We start from the raw sequence: 23,232 nt of genomic DNA on the forward strand, positions 1-23,232 counted from the left end.
TCACTGCCATTGCATCAAAGAGGTGTGCTGAACACTTCCCACTGGCTATTGGTGGCGGATTTGGTTGAACTTGAATCCTTTTCTCCAACTCCGTAAGGAGTACGCCTTTGTTTGTCTTCCTTAGACTGCCATCAGGATGTGCAAGGGAGTATGGTACTGTTGCAAGTTCATAACTTAGTACATCTTTCAAGTCAATATCTCGAGCTCTTGCTGCAATCACAAGTCGACCAAAAAGGTCACGGTCAGCACCAAAAGTTAGTACCTTTTTGTCAGCTGTTTTCACTGTTTTCTTCTTTGCTAGAGAGGCAAATGTTTTGATCTTCAGGTTTGGTATAGCATTAAAAAAATTCACGTTATTGGTATTTAGTCTCTGTTCAACAAAGTCCATCATCTGAGTAGTGCCGGCGTCGTAGGAATTCAGTAGGCATGCGGCAGTATCTGGCGGCATCACAACTCCAGTTGCAATGTTGACAAGTGGTGAGACACAATGCTCGTCCTCATCCAGGGAAAAGGGATCTGTCATCATCCCTGATGTTATGATCCTTATCAGTTTCTGAATATCTTGCACAGTGCATAATGTCCTGTGCTAGCATCACAACACGTCTTTCATCTGATGAGCTGCTACATTCAGGTGATGACAAATCCCCCTCGCCTTCCTTGTCTGAATTTGTGATGATCCACCTTAGTAGCCAATAGAGTTTGTCTGGTATCAGTGACTTAGATTTGGTCAGTGATAAGTCTGAGATGTTAGGCGGCCTTAATGATATGCCTTGGCAGTCACTGATCTCAGACTTGATAAGCTTGGCTGTCTGGTACAGCAACTTTACTGGATCACCTTTATCCACAGCAGCTGCAGTTAGAGGATACTCACTGATTGTTGAATTGGATTGATAAACAGAGTTCAGGATGTCTTTAACTGATATGGAACTAGAGTACAGGAGCTCTGATTTAGTCCGATCATGAGGCTGGTGGAAGACAATGTCACCTCCAAAGAATTTCTTTAGTCTCAGTTTCAGTCGCTGACTAGTGTACCTTTCACCCATCACTCCTGTTCCTGCAGCATGGCTTTGTATCTGATTAGCAATGCTGATGTTTCAAAAGCTTTTCCATGTTGCAGTTCCATGGTAATCTGATCAGCTAATTCTCTGAACACTGCATCATAAGTAGTTTCTTGTCCACCTTCATGGAATGCAGCTGACATAAGGTTGGCCTTGCTGATGTATGAAGCATGACAAGTTTTATGATACCTGGCTTCAGCTGCAATTAAGTCATTGTTGACACCACGTGTGACCCGCAGCAGATTATCATCACCCTTTGCGATGGCGGCCTGCATTATTGTCTCACATGCTTGGAATGTACTGACCCTGAACATCTCCTTCACCTTGGTGTGTGTTAGTCTTTTGCAAAACAAACAGTTGGACCAATCAGTGTTGGTGCATTGTACACTGGATACCCTGGTTGTCCCAGCTGAACCAGACAGTGTTGTTGATGAGAGTGAAATTTGCTGTTTGTATCGCAAATTCTCCTTACTAGTCCATTTTGCATAGCAATTTGAGTGCCATTTTACATTAATATTTGATAAGATGTCCAGATCAGACTTCAATCGCTCATACACATCATCTTGGCGTAGTTTGAGGGCAGCAACTAGTGTTTGTATGGAGGATTTCTTAGGCTTTCTTAAGATTTCTTGTGTGCCCACCTGGCAGACAATGCACTTGTTGAAATCTGTCAGCTTCCTTCGTTTAGATGGTTTGAGATTCAGTTCTTCTAGACCCTCTACATTTGCCATTGCTGCAGCTCATTTAACCTATAAGAACAAAAGAAAAGTATACATTAACTCACCTACAGTCTGTAATTAATCCTCTATTCACACTATGTAAAATATGATAATATATGGTAAACAAAATGAAGTAAACAAAATATGGTAACCCAAAACATACATGCCTAATTTTATGTTTATATCAATGTTAAAAAGGTATTGATACAACTGAATAAATGTTGTACATCTGGAAGTAGTACTCGGTACAGAGAGACACCCAGATTTAAGGGTGCGGAGTGACTATGGATTGTTGATACTAACGTTCTTCCTGCGGTAATAATAATTGATGTATGTTGCTCATTCTTTCACAAGATATAATAGAATAATAGGGGCAGTTTTTGGTGGCATAAGAAACAATTTATGTTTTATGTGAAAGGAAGGAGAAGTAGTCACAATATGATACAAAAATGGAAAACTAGCATTTTCTTCCACTCTTCTTGCATTTCACGTAATACCCTCATCAGAAGTGAGGTAGAAGCCAAACTTCATATACATGTACTGATAGAGTATTTCATTGCGAACCATTTGATATATAACACATGTATTTTTCGTCCAAAATAACTCTGATTCCTGTTAATAAAATGAAGTGATTACGCAAAAATTATTTTTCTCACTTTTTTTTTGTAAATCGGTCTATATTTTTTAAGTGATACCACAATTTAAAACCACAAACTACCTAGGGGTGTTCCAGAGGGTCTACCCAACGATCCTATCAAGCCAAACCTTATCTGTAGGGGGTGTTGAACGATTCCTAAATTTCACGGACCCTGCTGCTGGACTATTACTCTCTCCCAGAGTCTCCCTGTCTCCCTCGCCGTGCTGGTACCTATGACAGTTTAAACAAATTTGAAAGGGTATTGAGCAGATATATGTTTTATTCTCCTTCATTACTATATTTTTGCCCTTTTTTTCACTTGAGCACCTGCCCTGAAAAAGTTCTCTGCACGTCCCTGCAGGGAAAAAGAAGCCCCGCAGTGTGTCAGCTGGTATGATGGAAGCCTGGGTGGTGATCTTTTCTTCCAAGCTCGAGCGCAGTGTATGAATGTGAATGCAAGAAATTACAGGCGGTCTGAGTCCCGCAGCAAAGTGTGTCAGATGTGTGACAGGGGTGTGGATGAAACTATCGTGCATGTGATACTGGTGTGTGGGAGGTACCGGAGAGAAAGGACTAAGATGATGAGGGTGGCACTGAGTGAGATGGGCTGGGATGTGAATGGGAGGATCGCAAGGATCGACAGAGACGGAATGGATGCTGCTGCTGCTGGGACAGTGATGAAGCAAATGACAGAATTATAGAAGCCATGAAGAGTTTTCTGGAAAAGATGTGGTGTGCAAGAAATAGTGAATTGGAAGATTTGTAATGGATACTGCCTGTGTTGTTTTATTTTTACAGGGTGTGCCGATACGAAGGCCTGACTCTCCAACGGGTCACCTGTATAGCAAGAGCAAGAGCAAGACCCAAAACACTGCAGATCCAAACTTGAGCCGCCGTGCCGAGGGGAGCCTCTTCTCGCAAGGTGTTTAGTATGACTGCTTGCTTGACTGATTGATTACTTTATGTTGTTTAGAGGCCACAGTCGTGGTGGTCAGCTGCTTCTCCCCAGGATATTTGTTTTTTAACTTGATAACTAATGAGGGCGATTACCGTTCAGCAGCTGTCAATTCTTCCCTACCTTGCTTGTCTGCACTCTTCGGGACCTGAGAACCTGCCCTGGCCCTGGGGTGAAGGAATGTCTGGGTGTTTTATTCCATTGCGGCCCGGCACCGTGACGAGCCAAGGCTCGGCTCATAACGGTTGTGTCGTTGCCTGCCCCGGACTCCTGCTGGCCAGCCACGAGCACGCCAAGACTAATAGCCCCATAAAACACCCACGAAGAAGAAGAAGAAGACTGTCGGGGGGTAATACTGAAGAGAGGGTGGCCACCTCTTGCCAAGTTACTACTTACAATATGGATTCATTCTTGGTCCCTGAATGCAGTGCAGTAACAATGGGGATTCTTCACAAAAGGGTAGCCTACTAATTTTGGGATGCAGACTGCTTATTTTTTTTATTGGTTTTAGATATGTTAGGTTGAGTCACTAGTATATAATTTTTAACCCTTATTCTCCGGGATTATATTTTTTCTTCAAAAAAGTTTATATTTTGTGTAACAGATATGGTAATGTAAAATGATTGAGACTTATTTTGTTTGAGTCACAATAGTTCCTGGGTTATTCAGTGTTGTCAATGGCAACACAAGGAGAATGAGTAATTTTTTTTATTCATTTACATGTTTACAAAAGAATTGATCCCTAATTTCTGCACATGAAATATGACAAGTAGAAGAACAAAAAATGCTTATGAAAATATATTCCCTTTCCCAAGGTTGCCATTATACTCAATCATTGCAGTGAAATTTATTTCCTTACTCAGTGTGGTAAGGTCTGAAACACTTCACACACAATCCAACACCACACCTTGAACCCCATAATGCTGTCAAGTTTGTCTCTGCGCATTGCATTACAGACAGCCTCGTTGCGAAGATCATGTCTAGAAAACCAGAATGATTATATCCAGACTCAATCAATATACCAATAAATACTTTGATTTCTTCCTCTGTGACACTGATGTCAGGCCAGTTTTTATAAGCACAGTAAAACTTGGACTGCTGAACTTTGACTTCAAATAGCTCATCAAAAAATAACTCGGGAGTTCTCTAGGATAAATATCTCTGTACTTGCTGTAGCCAGGCTCTGGAAACAAAAGCAATGCGTCCATTATCTTCTCTACTTTCCATTTTAGAGGTTCTTGACGTGTTCTTGTTGACTTCTTACTTGGAGGACCACCAGGGAGGTTCATCACTGTCAGGTTCGCCCTCATCGTTGACATCTGCTGCTCTATGACGGCGAATTTCTACTGCAACCAAAAGATGATTCCCATAAAGCCTTTGTGATTGTTCCTCACCTTTACTTGCAGAATCTTCATCAGTCAGCTCACAAACATCAGGGGGTTCCATATATACATCACAAAGCTATCTTGTTCCTCTAACGACACAACCGTTATGAGCCGGGCCTTGGCTCGTCACGGTGCCGGGCCGCAAATCCAAAACTTCATTGAACGTGAGACTCCTGAAAACCAATAATTGTACATGGATTACCCTAGCATGTCCATATGGCAACACATTTTCTTCTTTATTTACATCTTGAAAGTAAAGGTAAAGTTGGGGGCATATGCTGTTGCAGCACGTGGCCTTGGTGCTCATCTCCATAGCACTGGCCCTTGAGCCTGTGGTGGGAGGGAGCCCATTACCCCGGGACACATCTTGAAAGCTATAATAATTTTTATGTCTAGTGCATAACAATGCCAGATAATCATTCTTTAAAATACCACGAGAAAAGAATATATTCAATAGCATTGGTATCACAGACATACCTTTTCTTCTTATCCCAAATGGCAAGCATGAAAACATATGGTGAAAATATGAAGTACTACTGCACATAACCAATCAACATTTGCTAGGCTCAGCATATCTGTAGAGTAGAGGACAACATATCATACTGCACAAAAATTTGGCAGCAACACTTGGCTCAGATACCAAGAGCATTTGAGTATTTCAGTTAATGTGTTGCCATATGACAACACTAGGAGAACAAAGCAATGACTGCTTACTATTTCGGTGGGAATGTCACATATTTTAGCTGTGTACATTTATTTATCTATCTATTGTAGTATTTAGCTCTTTATTTTTTGTTTTTATTTATTTATTTCCTTTCTTTTTCAGTAATCTAGGTGGGTTAACCCCTCCACTTCAGTACAGCCACCAGTGTCCAAGCGTTCCCTGGTTCAGTACAGCCACCAGTGTCTGTGACCTGCAACCCCGAGTTGGAATAAACTGTAGGGCATGGTGACAAGTGGCAACCCACCATACATAACCAAGGTCTAAACACTGGTCAAGTTTATCCTCTCTCTCTCTCTCTCTCTCTCTCTCTCACCATCAACCTGGGCTCTAGATAACCTCTCCAAAGAGAGGCTCAAAGATGAGTTCTGGGGGCAGCATGAGCCAACACAAGATGGTGCCACTATAAACACTCGCCTGAGCCAGAACAGGCTGGGCTGACCATCAGACCCCACCCGGAAGAAGCCTACCGGCATAATAGGCCGCGATGTAAAAAAATAAGAAATAAATAAAAAGCAATGGACCCAGCACCAACCCCTGCAGGACTCCACTCGTAACACTGATCCACCCAGATTTTTTACCACTGATTTGCACTCTGCTTCCTACCACTAAGCCACGCCCTAATCCAGTTCAAAACCTTCCCATCTACTCTGTGACCCTGTAATTTTAGTAATAGCCAGTGATGAGGGACTTTGTTGAATGCTTTACTGAAATCTAGATACAGTATGTCATAGTTTTCATCTCTGTCAACCACCTCAATTACTTTAGTGTAGTAGGACAACAGATTAGTGAGGCAAGTCCTACCTTTTGTGAACCCATGCCGTGAGTCATGAATTAAATTATCCTTCTCTAGATGGTCCCGAATGCTCCTGGCTATAATTGATTCCAATATCTTGCCTACAACTGATGTTACGCTAATTGGGCGATAATTTGAGGTGGCTGACTTGTCTCCCTTTATGAAAATTGGCGTCACATTAGCTACTTTCCATTGGTTTGGCACATACCCAGAATTTATCGACATCTTAAAGATATCAGTATCCATAATATCCATTCCACAACTACACCTCCATACTTCAACATTTCTGCTGTAATGCCATCAGCTCCAGGGACCTTTCCTACTTTTAACTTCTTCATTGCCTCCTCCTCTATCTCACCTCTCTCCACCCTCCCCTGTGGATCTGGCCGCCCTTCATTGATCTTTATTCCTAAACTAGTCACTTACCTCTCCCTCCCACACTCTCATTCATTACAGTTTCAAAGTGCTGCTTCCACACCTGCCTTATCTCCTCATTCCCTCTCACAAGCACCCCATCTTTCCTCTTCATGCTACAAATGTCGTTCTTTTCTCCCCCCACTTCTCTTTCAACTTCTTTCCAGAAAAGTTTTTTGTTTTCTTGGTATTTTGATTAATTTTTCCAACCAAAATCCTCATCTACTCTATTTTTAATTAAACTGCTATGAGTAACTATCTTAACAGAGATAAATCACTATTTCAGAGGCGACTGATTGCTTCCAGCTGCCCGCCTTTACCGGCCACAGGCAAGGTGCCACGAGGTAGCCTGTGCGGCGGTCAGCAACATTGCTCACGCCACCCCCCAGTCCCCTTCCCACTCGTCCACAAGTTCTTCTGACAGTGATTAATGTAAGTACCAAGTTAAATTCCTTCATCTTCACTTCTTTGTGAACAAAACTATCTTGTTTTTGATAGGTTTTGATGTGTTGTGTGTAACCTGGTTGCTGTTTTTCATATACCATCATTTCTCAGGCTAGTGGGGGAGTAAAAATAAATTAGCAAATTTGCAAGGGAAATTACTATGATTTCCTTATAAATCTCTTAAAATTATGATAGGAAATGGCAGTCTTGACCGTGAAATTTTAGAGTGATTCTAGTGAACATTTACGCTCTTTATTGCTAATGAATAATAACCATGCTGATGACCACACAGTTTTGGTCAAGATAGATAATATTAACACTAAAACCTCTTTTGCTACCTTACCAAATTCTCTTCTGTTGTCATGTACATTTTCTATTAACCTTCAAACACCCTGAGAAACAAATGGAAAAAGTGTAGAGCATGAAAATAGTAAAGATGTGGTCAAGCTCTACCTGATGGGGGGCTTCACCCCCTCAGCTCCCCTTGGGGTGACCAAAAGACTGATGAATACAGGTTCCATTCACCTGCCACAATTCACATACTGTATCAGGTTCACTTAGTTAACAATTTCTCGCGGGGGTCCTTGGCCCAGAGACGAAGCTCAAGATGGCTACTTTTAGGATTTTTTTCCGACTATTTTTGGCAGCTACCAAAAGATACAGCAACCAGATAAAAGCAAAAGGTATCTTTTTTTGGAAGCTTAGACCATTATACATACATTAGAAAAGATTCATTATGATAATGATATCAGCGGTTGGCCTCGTGTTCCCTACGTGGACAGTATAGATTGCAGACAGCCCGCTAGTTATGCTGGGGGTTGGTTCCAACAGGCAAGTCATAAGTTGAAATTTACATTAGAAAATAAAACTTAATATTATTCAAATGTCCCTCCACAGATTGAGCAGCATTCTTGCACCTTCTGCCCTCCCCCCTTTACCTTTCCTCTGTCCTCATGCACTCACCTCACCCCAGTTCTGCATTCAGTTGACCCATTAGGATGATTAGCCCACAGCATTACACAATGGAGCTACCAAATTTTGCCGATGGCAGCACTAGCCAAATGCCCTGCTAAGTTGTTGCACGTGGGGTTGGGTTGGGGTGGGGAAAGTGCTTATAAACATAGGACACGTTGTAGTTACATGAGTGGCCAGTGTCACCTCTGCTGCATCTGCTCACCTTGGCTGAATATTTCATTCAACTACGAATACCGTTTCCAGTAAACAGACGCCTACAGGACCTGCTGCATGGCCATTGTGAGGGAGCTGTTGTGAGATGCCATTTTGGTTGCATGCAACTGATCAGCTGTTCAGTTTTGCACCCTCCTCCCACCTGCAGGGAGTTGTGGGTGCTATAACAGGTGAACTGAATGCAGCTGAGACTTGTAAACACTAGGAATAACTGGTTACACTCCCTCTGCCCTTGCTTGGCTCACATGCTAGCCAACTGGTGTCTGCTAGGGGGAGTTCAACCAGTGACTATAGTGCACTGTATAGCGTGGAATTTTGAGGTGGGGGGGTCAAACTACAGCCGCGAAGGTGGTACGTAGCCTGTGATACTGTGGTGACTGACCCGCCTGATGAGGGAAGCTGCCCAGTCTCACTCCGCCAGTTAGCTGATTCACATCATATTGAGGTGTGATAAAGCGGAAATTAAGTGGCATTACATTGGTAGTCATGCTTTGTTGTCTCCCCTGTGTTGGGTAACAGACAGATGGATGGTCCATATTCTTGAAGAGTTCATTGAAAATAGAAAGTTTCAGTGTGAAAACACAGAAATTAATTAATCAATTTTGAGGGGAGAAACGGTGCAGTGACTGACCCAAAGCCTCCCAAGCTCACTCCGCCAGCAGGACACCTCTTGGGCCGACTGGTTCAGGAGTGGCCTTCCCCTCTAGCCAGTCAAGGGTTTGATCCCCAGCACCTGTAAAACTCTTTCTGTAGCACCACAGTGCAGGGGGGGGAAGTGGTGGGGGAGCTGCTATTGAACTCGCTCTAGATCTAGCCGTATGCTTGTATTGCAGAGTGTAGGCCTATAAACTGGTAGAGTAACAACTAGCAACTGTAGCATGAGTAATACTTACAGCTTAAGGTAAGAGTACGCCGAAGCTCTAAATTGCACCTACGGTCGTGATCAGGCTATGGTTTGTGTATAACAGTATGTACCATAATATAATCATCATAAAAATATTTGATTAAATAAATTTATTTTTAAGATATGATATATTATAGATCAAGTTACTGAAAAGTTTTATGATCACAATGTATGCAGGCTTTTTCAGCATGCTCTCTACCCCAAGTGTTACACTCTTTTCCTCATCTAACACACTCACCGACAGTACATCGTGTAGTGATCTATGACCTCAATAGATTATAAGTATGACCTGAACTCTTTTAAGGAGAGTATCAAGACACCTCTCCTCCCAAAATTGACCTCTCTTTTGACCTCTCCTCTTTGCTCTTTTATATACGAGCAGTAATTAGCAGGCTTTTTTCATCTTTATTTTTTTATTTTTTTATTTTTTTTTTAAGTACCTTATCTGATACTAATTGAGTTTAGGAAACATACGTTTTACTTAAAGTACAATTTACAGTAAGCACAATTACATATTTTTACTTGTATATTATTCTAAGATGCAACAGTACTTATATTTGGCACTTGGATACTTTTTGCAGGCTTGCCTCAGTGTCACAACAACTGTGCTGCAAGAGGTGCCACAATGGAAGACGCAGGGCAGGCTGACCGCACTAACAGAAGGAAGAGTCAGAGGCATCGCTGTGATGACTGTGGGATGGCATTCAGCCGGAAGAGCGCCCTGGAGAGTCACGCAGCTAGTCACATGCACTCCTCAAAGATGGACCATTCCCTCGGGAGTTTCAGAACTTCCCACACAAACTCAGAAAGGTCAAACCATTGCCTTGAAAGTTCCATTGACATACAGGGACAAATATTCAATCATTGGCATGAGAGTGATGCTGCTGCCCACACACATAGTGGAAATTCAGAATGCTCTGAGGACACCCAAATTCCACCTCAGAAAAGCAGTGTTCGTCATGCTAGAAGATTTGAATGTCGAAAGTGTGGAGAGAGGTTTGCATGGAAGAGCGCTTGCTTAGAGCATACAATGACCCAGTGTGCTGATGAGGATGACTTTAACTATCAAGAGTGTGGCAGTAAGCTTAATGTAAAGCTTGCACTTGAAGATAACTGGCAAGAGTGTGGGGAAAAACACATACAGGGCAGTGAGCTTGATGTAAAGGTTGAACTTGAAGAAAATAACTGGCAAGAGTGTGAGGAAAGTCATGTACAGGGCAGTGAGCTTGATGTAAAGGTTGAATTTGAAGAAGATAACTGGCAAGAGTGTGAGGAAAGTCATGTACAGGGCAGTGAGCTTGATGTAAAGGTTGAACTTGAAGATAATGGGCTTACAAGCAAAATCTTTGAGCAGAGCAGCGAGCCTAAGAAAAAGAGTGATCACAAAAGCGACACTGAAATTGAGACAGAATGCCCAGAAGAAACCAATAAGCTTCTGAGTGACAGTGAGCTTGAGGGAGATGGCTTCAGGTACCCAAACAAAGAAATGCTTGCATGTCGAGAATGTGAGAGCAGATTTGAGTGGAAGAGTACTCTGTTGACCCATATTTTTAGCCATGACATTAGTGATGATTTGCAGCTGGAAGATTTCATCAAGGTTGTACCAAAAAATGAAATCAGTGCATCAGAAACCACAACCTACACTGGTGTGAAAATGTATCAGTGTCCAGAGTGTGGGAAGAGAATTGCAAGAAAAGGTGATCTTGAGAGGCACATTCTTGCTCACAATGCTCCTAAAAATTTCAGGTGTCTTAAGTGTGATAAAAGTTTTTCACGTAAGACTCATCTTGACGTGCACATGGCCCACCACGATGCTGCTAAGAACTTTGAATGCCAAGAGTGTGGAAAACATTTTGTCTTTAAAAGTCGCTTTGACAGACACATTCGCACACACGCACGGACAAAGGACTTTAAATGTGAAGAGTGTGGGAGTCATTTCCAAACTAATTGGGGCTTAACACAACACTCCCACACACACGCAGTTAAAAGTTTTGTGTGCCAAGAGTGTGGCAAGCAGTTTGCACACAATTCAAGTCTGCACCAACACATGCACAACCACAAAGACAGCAAGTCATTCCAGTGCCATGAGTGTGGAAAGAGCTTCAAGCTTAAACGTGCCCTGAAGAGACATAACCTCACCCACATTGATACTAAGAAATTTGGGTGCTTGGAATGTGGCAAGGAGTTTGGCCAGAAATGCCATCTAGATAGACATTTCCTCATTCACCTAGGCACGAAGGATTTTGAGTGTGATATTTGCCTTGAGAACTTCAGACGTAAGGATATACTCAAGAAACACATGAAAACCCATAGCAAACTGTTATCTTGAGGGGCCACCTCAAAGGTCATCTAAGAATAAAGGTAAAGGAAGAGGCATATCTATCTCTATCCTAAATTTCAATCTAAAGTTGGATGTTGCGTCTACGTGCGCAACGACATCACTTGCTCTCGTGCCCACGACCTTGACTCTTCTGAATTTTCCACCATCTGGCTAAGACTTCATTGTCATTCTACTACTAAATACATCTGTGCTGTTCATCTCTCGCCTAACTCTACTAACTATGTAAAATTCTTTGACTATTTGAACTCTAAAGTGGAGCACATCTTGACTCACTCTCCATTTGCTGAAATCTCCATTTTGGGAGATTTCAATGTTCACCACCAGCTTTGGCTTTCATCCTCTTTCACTGACCAGCCTGGTGAACAAGCCTACAACTTTGCTCTCCTCAACGACCTAGAGCAGTTGGTTCAGCACCCTACTCGTATTCCCGACCATCTTGGAGACAGGCCCAACATTCTAGACCTCTTCCTTACCTCTAATCCTTCTGCTTACTCTGTCAAACTGTTCTCTCCGTTGGGCTCCTCCGATCATAACCTTATTTCTGTATCCTGTCCTATCGCTCCTGTACATCCTCTGGACCCACCGAAGAGGCGATGCTTCTGGCATTTTGCTTCAGCTCGGTGGGACGACCTGAGGATGTACTTTTCCAATTTCCCATGGAATGATTACTGCTTCCAGGAGAGAGACCCCTCTGTGTGCACTCAGCGCATCACAGAGGTGATTGTCTCTGGAATGGAGGCATACATTCCACGTACTTTCTCTACTCCTCATGCTAAAAAGCCTTGGTTTAATCATGCTTGTTCTCGTGCTATTAAAGATAGAGAAGCAGCTCACAAAAGGTTCCAGAGCCTTCGAACTCCCGCTAACTTTGATCTTTACATTTCAGCCCGGAATCGTGCCAAATCTATTCTCCAACTTACCAAAACTTCTTTCATTAATAGAAAATGTCAACACCTTGCTTCTTCTAATTCTTCCCGTGACTTCTGGCATCTAGCCAAAAATATCTCCTCCAATTTCACTTCTTCCTCTTTCCCTCCTCTCCTTAACCCTGACGGCAGCACTACCCTCTCATCTGTCTCTAAGGCTGAACTCTTCGCTCAAACTTTCTGTAAGAACTCCACCCTGGACGATTCTGGGCATATTCCTCCTACTCATTCTGCCTCTGACTCCTTTATGCCTGTTATTAAGATTCTTCCAAATGATGTTTTCTATGCCCTCTCTGGCCTCAACTCTCGGAAGGCTTATGGACCTGATGGAGTGCCTCATATTGTCCTTAAAAACTGGGCTTCTGTGCTGACACCCTGCCTGGTCAAACTCTTTCATCTCTGCCTATCAACATCTATCTTTCCTTCCTGCTGGAAGTATGCCTTTGTACAGCCTGTGCCTAAGAAGGGTGACCGTTCCAATCCCTCAAACTACTGCCCTATAGCTTTACTTTCCTGTCTATCTAAAGCTTTTGAATCAATCCTTAACCGGAAGATTCAAAAGCACCTTTCCACTTCTAACCTTCTATCTGATTGCCAGTATGGATTCTGCAAGGGGCGTTCTACTGGCGATCTTCTTGCTCTCTTAACAGACTCTTGGTCATCCTCTCTTAGCCGTTTCGGTGAAACTTTCTCTGTTGCGCTAGACATATCGAAAGCCTTCGATAGAGTCTGGCACCAGTCTTTGCTTTCTAAACTGCCCTCTTTCGGATTCTATCCCTCTCTCTGTTCCTTTATCTCCAGTTTCCTTTCCAGCCATTCTATCTCTGCGGTGGTAGACGGTCACTGTTCTTCCCCTAAACCTATCAACAGTGGCGTTCCACAGGGCTCTGTCCTATCACGACAATCTTCCTGTTATTCATCAATGATCTTCTTTCCATAACAAACTGTCCTGTCCACTCATACGCTGACGACTCCACTCTGCATTATTCAACTTCTTTCAATAGAAGACCCTCTCAACAAGAAGTACACAACTCCAAACTGGAGGCTGCAGAACGCTTAACCTCAGACCTTGCTATCATTTCCGACTGGGGCAGAAGGAACCTTGTGTCCTTCAAGGCCTCAAAAACTCAATTTCTCCACCTATCAACTCGACACAATCTTCCAAACACTTATCCCCTATTCTTCGACAACACTCAATTGTCACTGTCTTCAACACTAAACATCCTCGGTCTATCCTTAACTCAAAATCTTCATATCTCCCCTCTCGCTAAATCAGCTTCCTCGAGGTTGGGCGTTCTGTATCGTCTCCACCAGTTCTTCTCCCCCACGCAGTTGTGCTATCCATATACAGGGGCCTGTCCACCCTCGTATGGAGTATGCATCTCACGTGTGGGGAGGCTCCACTCACACAGCTCTTTTGGACAGAGTGGAGTCTAAGGCTCTTCGTCTCATCAGCTCTCCTCCTCATACTGATAGTCTTCTACCTCTTAAATTCCGCCGCGATGTTGCTTCTTTCTATCTTCTATCGATATTTCCACGCTGACTGCTCTTCTGAACTTGCTAACTGCATGCCTCCCCCCCTCCCGCAGCCACGCTGCACAAGACTTTCTACTCGTGCTCATCCCTATACTGTCCAAACCCCTTATGCAAGAGTTAATCAGCATCTTCACTCTTTCATCCCTCACGCTGGTAAACTCTGGAACAATCTTCCTTCATCTGTATTTCTTCCTGCCTAAGACTTGAACTCTCTCAAGAGGAGGGTATCAGGACACCTCTCCTCCCAAAATTGACCTTTCTTTCAGCCACTTCTTTTGATTCTTTTTTGAGAGCAGCGAGTAGCGGGCTTTTTTTATTATAGTTTTCTTTTGTGCCCTTGAGCTGTCTCCTTTGTTATAAAAAAAAATAATAATATGCTAGGTTGTGTGTGGGCTCAGTTCTCATCTCAGTCTCACTGGCCCTTGAACCTGTGGTAATAAAGAACCCATTACCATGGGACACACGTTAACCGCCATATGGACCACAGGTGGTACTTTGCAAACTTTCAATAATTGTCACATGTACCACTGGTGGTACATTATGGGATTGGCCAGTTTACATTTTTGTTCTTTTTAACATATTCAGTTACAGCTGTGAAATACATATCAGGAATTAAAGACACTATGCACAATAATTACAGGCCCCCAAATAAACATGAACTAGAGAGATTTTTTTTTTAATAAATGTTTCTTAAAAAAAATAATCAATACCCATGAAATTAGTATGGTAGATGTACATGGCCTAGACCATCAGATTTTTTTTTTAATAAATGTTTCTTAAAAAAAATAATCAATACCCATGAAATTAGTATGGTAGATGTACATGGCCTAGACCATCATACTAACAGAAAAGCTTGGAAAAAATGTATGGATAGTAAATTATGAATTTTCAAATTTTTCTTAATTTCACGACAATAGACAAAATGTGCCAAATTTATACCTTGTAAAATACAAAGAAAAGAGTCTGTATTTATAATGAGACAGGTTCAGACATGGTGTATTATCTTTCAGCGCATTTGGTCAATAAATGATAAAGCTGATGCACTTTGAATGTATGTAACTTATGTTTTGGGATACAGGCCATTAAAGTTTTTTTTACTACCTTTGAATTCAAGTCGGGAAGCACCATCAAAGGATATCATGCGACTTTTTTTTGTTTTAGGAATTATAATATCTAAATTGATATTTCTTCACCTCCAATAATGATAACTTCATGTCCAGGCATAAAATATTCAGTTTCCAGGCTCCTGGTTCCCCCTTGCCACAGCATGAGGCAAGGTATTATCTCACAAAGGCGGGGTGGGGTGTTAGAGCTGCCCAGTGCTACTCACGGGGACCAGGTTTGTGCTTAACTGGTGGTAGCAGCGGGGATCAGGTTTCTTAATGGTCCCTCTAAGCGAGAAAAATGAGAAAAAATCACCCCTTACACAAACCACTTCATAATATATATCGAAGCATTTGTGATCAGATTATGTATCATCTATTTTTTGGGGGTTTATATCATGGCACAAATTTGGACCATCGCTGCTACACGGTAAAGCCACAAATTTGGCCCGTCGCTGCAACTGGGTTAAAAGCCTCCAGGTTCATCGACTTTCTGATCTTTCTTAATTTTCTTTACTTTTTGTTTCTTTTATGCTGTAGTCTTTCTTTTCCGGTCACCTTCCTGGATTTCCAGGAAACGATCGAGAGCAAAAGCTCCGACTCTGATGTAGTTCAGGAAACCAGCTTGAGACTCTAAGTTGCCATGTATCACTTTATAGTGATTTTCGTAAATATCGCAACAAGAAATATTATTTTACACATTTATTCATGCAATAACAATCTCTATTTGCAGGGGTGTCAATTGCATGCACATACTATAGGCCGCTTTCACAGTCACTTTGTTTGTTTTAATCGTTACCAATGGCGGCGATCGACGCTTTAGTTTTCCTCGTGAAACTGGCCAATGGGGTAGTGGCGGCTGCAGAGGAAGCGAGAGGTGTTAAGAGTGTGTGGCAAGGTGAGGGGCTAGGCTAACCCCACAGCCCCCACTACCCCATCGGCCAGTTTTACGTGGAAATACTATATCAGCGATCGCCGCTATTGGTAACGATCCAAACAAACAAAATGACTGTCAAAGCGGCCCTATGAAAGCGAAGGCGTATTTTGATGAAAGTTTCGTATGTAGCTGCTCAATGCCTGTACAAAGCCAATAATATTTTTTTACAATTTACATATTTTTCAGTTTCCTCTTCATTACAACTGGACGACTCGGTAGGTTTGAGTCCCCACCGAAACACGCTGATTTTTCAAGTCATTGCCGAGTGGCGAAAAATTACCCACATGCTGTACGGATCTTAACTTCAGCACCTTCAGTGAAGAGGCACAGTGAGGGGCTGCATGGGCCAAGCAAGAGTTACACATCACGGCAGCCACTATAAATAAAATTAGCCCGTGCCACTAACAGGCTGGGGCCATCCATAAGGTCCCTCAAGAGAGCCTACCGGTGCTACAGGCAGAAATTAACAACAGTGGATAATAATGTTACAGAGGAAGGTGAAGAAAAATGAGGCTACTGTTATGAGAAGGAAACCCAACCTGAACATTTCTCTATTGCGACATATAAAAGGGTAACAGCAAGAAAAATCATAAAAGAAACAGAAGCCAAAACCATAAAACATCTTAAGCACCAAGCAGATGAAGCAAAATACAAGAGTGTGGGAATGATAGCAACGAACAAGTAAGCTGATGCTGCGACTATGGAAAGCCATGAAAGGGAAGGAAAATCTGTCATCCCCTAGAAGAAAGAAAAATCCTTGAACAGACAGTCCTGGTGATGCTCGTGATGGGCAAGGACGCATCTGAAGAGCTCGTTCCTTTTGCAATGAAGGAATTCTCGCCGCTCCAATTAAGAGCAAAAGAAAAAGTAGTGGAAAAAGTAGCCCCCACCGTAAAGGAAGAATTTTAACCACCATAACGGGGAAAAGAGGAAGTAGCTGGGAAAGTTCTAATCTCTGTGAAGGAAAAGGCTGTCACTAGAAACCAACAGACAACGAATACCACAATGCAGAGGTGGGCGAGTGCGGTAGTACCGCATCACAAAAAAAGTACCGCACTACCGCAAAATTTCTGAAAATACCGCACTAAAGAATCCTGCGGTAGTTTTTTGCTGTACTTTGAAAACTACCAAAGACGACATTTGCAGCGCGGCATGCTCAGATTTTTTTACAGTGAATCTGACTCAATCAGTCAATCGGTATCAGTCATCAGAATCAGTGATTCAATCTGACTTTTCAGTTTTTGTTCAAAATTAAATACTAAATAGAGACTAAACTACTACACTGCGAGTCTTCTTTAATCCGCGCGGTGCCGGCCATTTCAACCCCGGACTCGTCCATGGTGCAGGCCGATTTTTTTTTTTTTTTTATGAGCTTAAAAAATCCTAAGCAATTGTAAGATAATGAAAAAAACATGCAAAACATGGTTTAGCGAAGTTAAACAAAATTTAAACCCACCTTATATAGTGTTGCCTCTCGTTGGTGCATATTAAATGAAGGTACTCTCACTCGGTTTTACATAGTTTTTATTAGTTATTAGGAGGAAGAGGAGGAGGAGGAGGAGTGCTGAGGTCTGAGGAAACTGGATAATAGTTTTTTTCTATTATATAAAATATGATAAATATTAAATAAATTTATTCCAAAAGTGCGTTTGTAGCTGCTTGATTTATTACTGCTTTTATTTTGGGAAAATCTATTGTAAATTAAGGCAATTGTACTATTTTAAGCAGGTTTCCTTTGTTTGGATAGCCAGGATAGGCACTGAATTATTTTATTTATTTTGACTACCGCTACCGCACACCGCGTACCGCACTATAAGTTTCGATCCTGTGTTGATTTGATGGGCGCAGTAAGTCATGCTCACGTTAGTTTCAGTGGAGACCTCACAAGACCGGCGCAAAGTCATTATTATCCTCCACACTGAAGGCCTCCGTTATCTCCAAACAGCACGGCGAATTGATGTGTCCATCTCTACCGTACGTTATATTATGGGCCAGCAGATATGTAGAAACAGGCTCCACTAGTGACACGCCTCGAAGCTTCGAAGCAGACTAAACAGTATATCGGCGCAGGCAGGGCATACACTCATTATTAAATACCTCCCATCCTCATATATCTTACACTTAACCAAGCTGTCGCAGTATGTGGTTTAAGTACTGATTTAGGCAGATTTTACTTTTACATACTTTTACTGGCAATTATACTGAAACTACCACCTGAAATTATCATTCCCTCATTTGAATAGGAATGAGGTCAGCCACATCATTTAAACTGGCTGATAATGTCCTGAAGTGGAATGGGTTGCAATTTTTTCATCCTCACTACAGCCCCATAAAAATTGTCAATAATTTCTGTAATGCAATGACGACCTAATGTCAGTGACCCGGTGCTAAATTAGTTCATATCAGAATGACGTCATCCTATAGACGATAAAACGCACTGGTGGCGAGAGTGAACCTATGCTACATCCTGCAAACAAATGGTAACAAAATCGACACCTGTAACAATGGATAGACCACAATAGTAGGTAATAAAAAATATAGTAATAAGGTAGCATTAGTTAAACAGTTCTGCTCAAACCTGAAGGGGAAAAAATAAACATTAACACATAAACACATGAAAATTATAATAACAGGAAGAATAGACAGATGAAAAAAAATAACAATAATAATATAAATAAGTCAACTGCACGCAACATACCTGTTCAAACCTGTGGGGAAAAAATAACACTGAAACAAAATATATGACACATGGTATAATAGGAATAACATATGATAATAATAAAATGAATAGGAAGTAGGTGAAAAAATAAACGAGGAGAAAGGAGAAGCAGAACAAAAATAAGTAGGCTATTATGTAGTAGTAGACGTAGTATAATAGTAGTAGTAATAGTAGTTGTACTAGTAGTAGCCTAGTAGTAGAAGAAGCAATGAAATACAACCAATTTTTCAACGCGCACTTACTCTTCGTTGTCTTCGTGGTGGTGGTGATGATGGTGGTGACGACCCGCAACACACACAGCACACAGGAAGCTCGTGAGGAGATCCCTGAACGCCCTCACACACACACACACACACACACACACACACACACACACACAAACCAATTACTATTCCTACATACATAAAATAGTGCAATATACTCTCATCATTCTCTTCTCGGTTTTCCTGATAAATGTAAAAAGAGAGAGAGAGAGACACCATGTCCGCATTCGCTAAAAGGGTTAACTTAAAAAGAGAAACCGAGAAAAATCACAATCATCTCCACCTCCTTCACCACCACCATCACCACCACATTCTCCTTATTCAGCCATCACCATAGTCTCAACACACACACACACACACACACAAATACACACTCGCTTGGTGGTGTGTGAGGGCTTAAAACAGACCCCACGCTTCATCCCTTGCTGTGTGTGAGGCGGGCGATGGACTAGCCTAGCATACTAACCCTGGCCCTAGCCCCGTGTCCTCTTCCTCTTCTTTCTGCTGTGTCCTCTTCCTCTTCTTTCTGCTGTGTCCTCTTCCTCTTCTTTCTGCTGTGTCCTCTTCCTCTTCTTTCTGCTGTGTCCTCTTCCTCTTCTTTCTGCTGTGTCCTCTTCCTCTTCTTTCTGCTGTGTCCTCTTCCTCTTCTTTCTGCTGTGTCCTCTTCCTCTTCTTTCTGCTGTGTCCTCTTCCTCTTCTTTCTGCTGTGTCCTCTTCCTCTTCTTTCTGCTGTGTCCTCTTCCTCTTCTTTCTGGTTTACACGCGCACTACTTCTTGCTCCTCTTTCTTTTCAGTTATGTTATTTGTATTATCATTTTTTTTTTTTTCCATGTTAGTCATTTCATGCATCTCTTTTTTTTCCCTTCTTCACTGTAGACACTTTCACTGCAGTTTTCCCATCGGCACCTCACGTTACCTATATTCACTTAACCTTTCCACTTATTCACTTCACGTTACCTAACTATATTCACTTATTCTTTGCACTTATTCAATTCACGTTACCTACGTTCACTTAGCCTTACTACTTATTCACTTCCACGTTATCTATATTCACTAAGCCTTTCCACTTACTTCACGTTAGCCATTCACTTGTTCTTTCCATTTAATTACTCACTTTACATTATTTGTTCACTTGCTCTTTGCACTTTTTATTTATTCACTTCACTTCATCTATCACCTCTTCCATCGATCACTTTCACTGTTAACACTTATTTTCAAATAGCCTAATCGTCTAATTGGTAAAGGTACTGTATAGCTCCGGCGCCTTAATTTGAGTCTATTTTCTTCCAAACCTTCACAAACCCCTTTGCATACATATAATACTGTAACGAAAGGAGTTGGGGGTGGCGCCCCTTGGAGCCTACTTTCGCTAAAAAAAAAAGGATCGGGGCCTTGAAGAGAACGGGAAGGGCTGAGGGAAATTAATTTTCTTGTAGCTGGTTTATTGGCTTCCCCACAATAGCCGACACGCCCAGACACACTCGCCGAGTCCCCACCTTCTCAGCGCCTTGCAGCTCCGTCAGGGGCGCCGAGTACCGTCCCCATCCGCTCGCGGGGCTCGCTGTGCTGGCGTCCTTGCGTTCCTCAGGGCGCTCAGTGTAATCCAATGGGCCCCGGGAACCGCAGAGCCGTGCGTGAAGAGGTCAGCTTACGCGGTGCGGTCAACTCAGAGGCACTGGGTGGACTGACTATGAGGCAGCCAAGCGGTGGAGACGTCAGCTTGGCCCTGGTTCGCTGAGGCCTACGTGGCGGGTCGGTGAGGAGGGTGAAGCATGGCGGTTCCTCCCCGTGAACCACCATTCCGGTGCGGGTTCGCTCGTGTCCGCGTAACAATACTTTAGTAAAAAGTGGCGGATTAATACCGCCACTTGTTTTAGGGTGCTTAGCGATGATGGTAGGTAGTAAAAAATCATATACATACCTACATGTTTTGGTGGCGCGCGGCGGCCGACATGGGAGGTGAGCAGTGTTGCCAACAATCCGGTTAGCTATGGAACGCTAGGTTAGCAATGGTACGCTTAGTTAGCGATTAGCCCAAGCATGTGAGACCAGGTCCACCTTAACCTAATACCTCACCGTTGGGATGCGTGTTCTAAAAACAATAAATAACCACGCGTGGCGGACCTGGTTTCACATGCGTGGGCTAATTTCTAACTAAGCGTACCACAGCTAACCTAGCGTACCATTGCTAACTGAATCGTTGGCAACGCTGCTCATCTCACAATGGCCGCCGCCATCACGAAAACAAGTGTATGTATATGCCTTTTTACCACCATCGATAACCACCTTAAAACAGGTGGCATTTGTCCGCCACTTCATAATAATGTATTATATGTATACAAAGGGTTTTGTGAAGGTTTGGAAGAAAATCTACCAATATTAACGCGCCGGAGTTATACTGAACCTTTACCGTCTAATTCTCTCTCTCTCTCTCTCTCTCTCTCTCTCTCTCTCTCTCACACACACACACACACACACACACACACACACACACAGCTAAACTTCCTTCCTTTTCCATAAGTTAATTAAAAAACATCCTCCCGCCGCCATCCCAACCTGAGGCTCCCCGCCCCGCCACTCTTCCCCTCCCAACACTGCCTCTCCCCGCTCCCCGCCGCCACCCTCACCTCCTCCTCGCCTTCTCCACGCTTCAGTCCTTCAAGCCTCGCCTTCACCAGCACCATGACCTCCGCGGCGCAACACAAACACCAAAAATTAAAACTGCGCGGCGCCGGTTCTCCCGCATGGCCGCTCCGCCTTGGGGTGACTGTCGCTTGAACACTGAGGGAAACGATCGTCAAGCAGCGAACTTATCATCTTTTTAGTGTTGTTTTATATATTATTTTATTTACTTATACGTAAAATTTAACTCTTGAGGGAACCTTCACTCCGGTGTGGTGCATGGCGGTGTTGTGAGAAATAGCTCCTCGCAGAAATGAGTCGCTCCGCTGTCCAGCACGCATGCGCACTGAGAAACTCGGAGCAGGAAAACACATTGATATGCCTGGTGTTGTTCTAGTTTGTGATCTTTATGGTGGTTGACATTGCCGCCAGAAAACAACACACCAGACCAATGCACCAAACAAGCCATAACTGAGTGACCATCAACGTGGGGTAATTCATTCTATGGAATCTTCACTATTCGTTTGTTATAAGGCCTTCTCTTGATTAAAAGTGTTGCTATGATGTTTGTGCTGTGTATTGGAGCTGATAAAAGACAAGTAAACGATGGCGGTGAGGGGAATTTAGAAAAAGTAAGCAAGTTGAACCTCTCTCTGCGAGCTATTTTGCGGCTGCGAGTTGACTCCTACAACATCGTCGCCTCTGCCGTGGTTGCTGATGGCGGCGCGGCGCAGTTTCTATAATTGGTGTTTGTGTTGCGCCGCGGAGGTGATGGTGCTGGTGAAGGCGAAGCTTGAAGGACTGTAGCGAGGAGAAGGCGAGGAGGAGGTGAGGGTGGAGGCGGGGACCGGGGAGAGGCAGTGTTGGGAGGGGAAGAGTGGCGGGTTGGGATGGCGGCGGGAGGGGGTAATATTGAAGAGAGGGTATGCAGCCACTTCTTGCGAAGATAATACTCACAATATGGATTCTTTATTGGCCTTTGAATGCTGTGCAGTAACAAACGAGTGAAACGACTTCCGGAAAATGAATGGGGGGTCGCGAGGGAGGAATTCAGCCACCCATTAGCACCATCTCGAGAGAGAGCGGATGGGGTCGAAAAAGTGTTGACTCCACGGGGTGAGAAGCAGGACATCTTCGGCTTCCCCTTCATATATTTCATGGATAGACAGTGTTCTATTTGTTATTATAGAAGGAAATGTATATTGAAAAGTATCAGAATATTTTTATGACATATTATATTGCAAACTTTGCCTAAGTTGATTTTTTTTTTTTTTTCTAGTGTAAAGACTGGTGTTTCCATTTGACTGTAAACATACAGTTATTTGTGCAGATTTTTATAATTGTCCCCAAAAATGGCAAAAGATGCAGATTGATGGCTAAATGTGGTATTATTATGGCAATATTTAACATATACCATACTGTTATGCCGGACGTGTTACTTGGGTTCCGTGTCGCCGTCAGGAGACTCCGTGGGAGGGAGATATGTAAACACTTTGCACAGCTTCTGTAGTTTAATATTCTTCCTTAGTAGTACACTTCACTCGGACTCTTCACTTACCACTAG

At 42.8% G+C, this 23,232-nt stretch overlaps 1 protein-coding gene across 4 annotated transcripts; it reads left to right on the top strand.

Annotated features, from left to right (window-relative positions):
- The first annotated feature begins 3,026 nt into the window (after nt 1-3,026).
- On the top strand, nt 3,027-17,226 carry LOC126988424 (gastrula zinc finger protein XlCGF46.1-like). Of its 4 annotated transcripts, none has more exons than XM_050846499.1 (5): nt 3,027-3,336; nt 5,581-5,736; nt 6,972-7,117; nt 9,803-10,458; nt 10,531-11,593. In XM_050846499.1, the coding sequence occupies exons 4-5, from the start codon at nt 9,847-9,849 to the stop codon at nt 11,548-11,550; spliced, it is 1,632 nt and encodes a 543-aa protein (XP_050702456.1). In that variant the 5' UTR covers nt 3,027-3,336; nt 5,581-5,736; nt 6,972-7,117; nt 9,803-9,846; the 3' UTR covers nt 11,551-11,593. The 4 variants fall into 4 exon arrangements, with proteins under 4 accessions (XP_050702456.1, XP_050702455.1, XP_050702454.1 ...); XM_050846498.1 differs by having other exon boundaries at nt 3,028-3,336; nt 9,803-10,386; nt 10,459-11,593; XM_050846497.1 differs by adding an exon at nt 16,251-17,226 and having other exon boundaries at nt 3,033-3,336; nt 9,803-11,582.
- Nucleotides 17,227-23,232: the final 6,006 nt, after the last annotated feature.

The sequence above is a fragment of the Eriocheir sinensis genome, chromosome 69 (genome assembly GCF_024679095.1).
Source record: "Eriocheir sinensis breed Jianghai 21 chromosome 69, ASM2467909v1, whole genome shotgun sequence".
Lineage (NCBI taxonomy): Eukaryota > Metazoa > Arthropoda > Malacostraca > Decapoda > Varunidae > Eriocheir > Eriocheir sinensis.

What these genes read in the sequence shown, in the direction of transcription:
- LOC126988424 (XM_050846497.1), top strand. Translation starts at nt 9,847, where the DNA reads ATGGAAGACGCAGGGCAGGCTGACCGCACTAACAGAAGGAAGAGTCAG.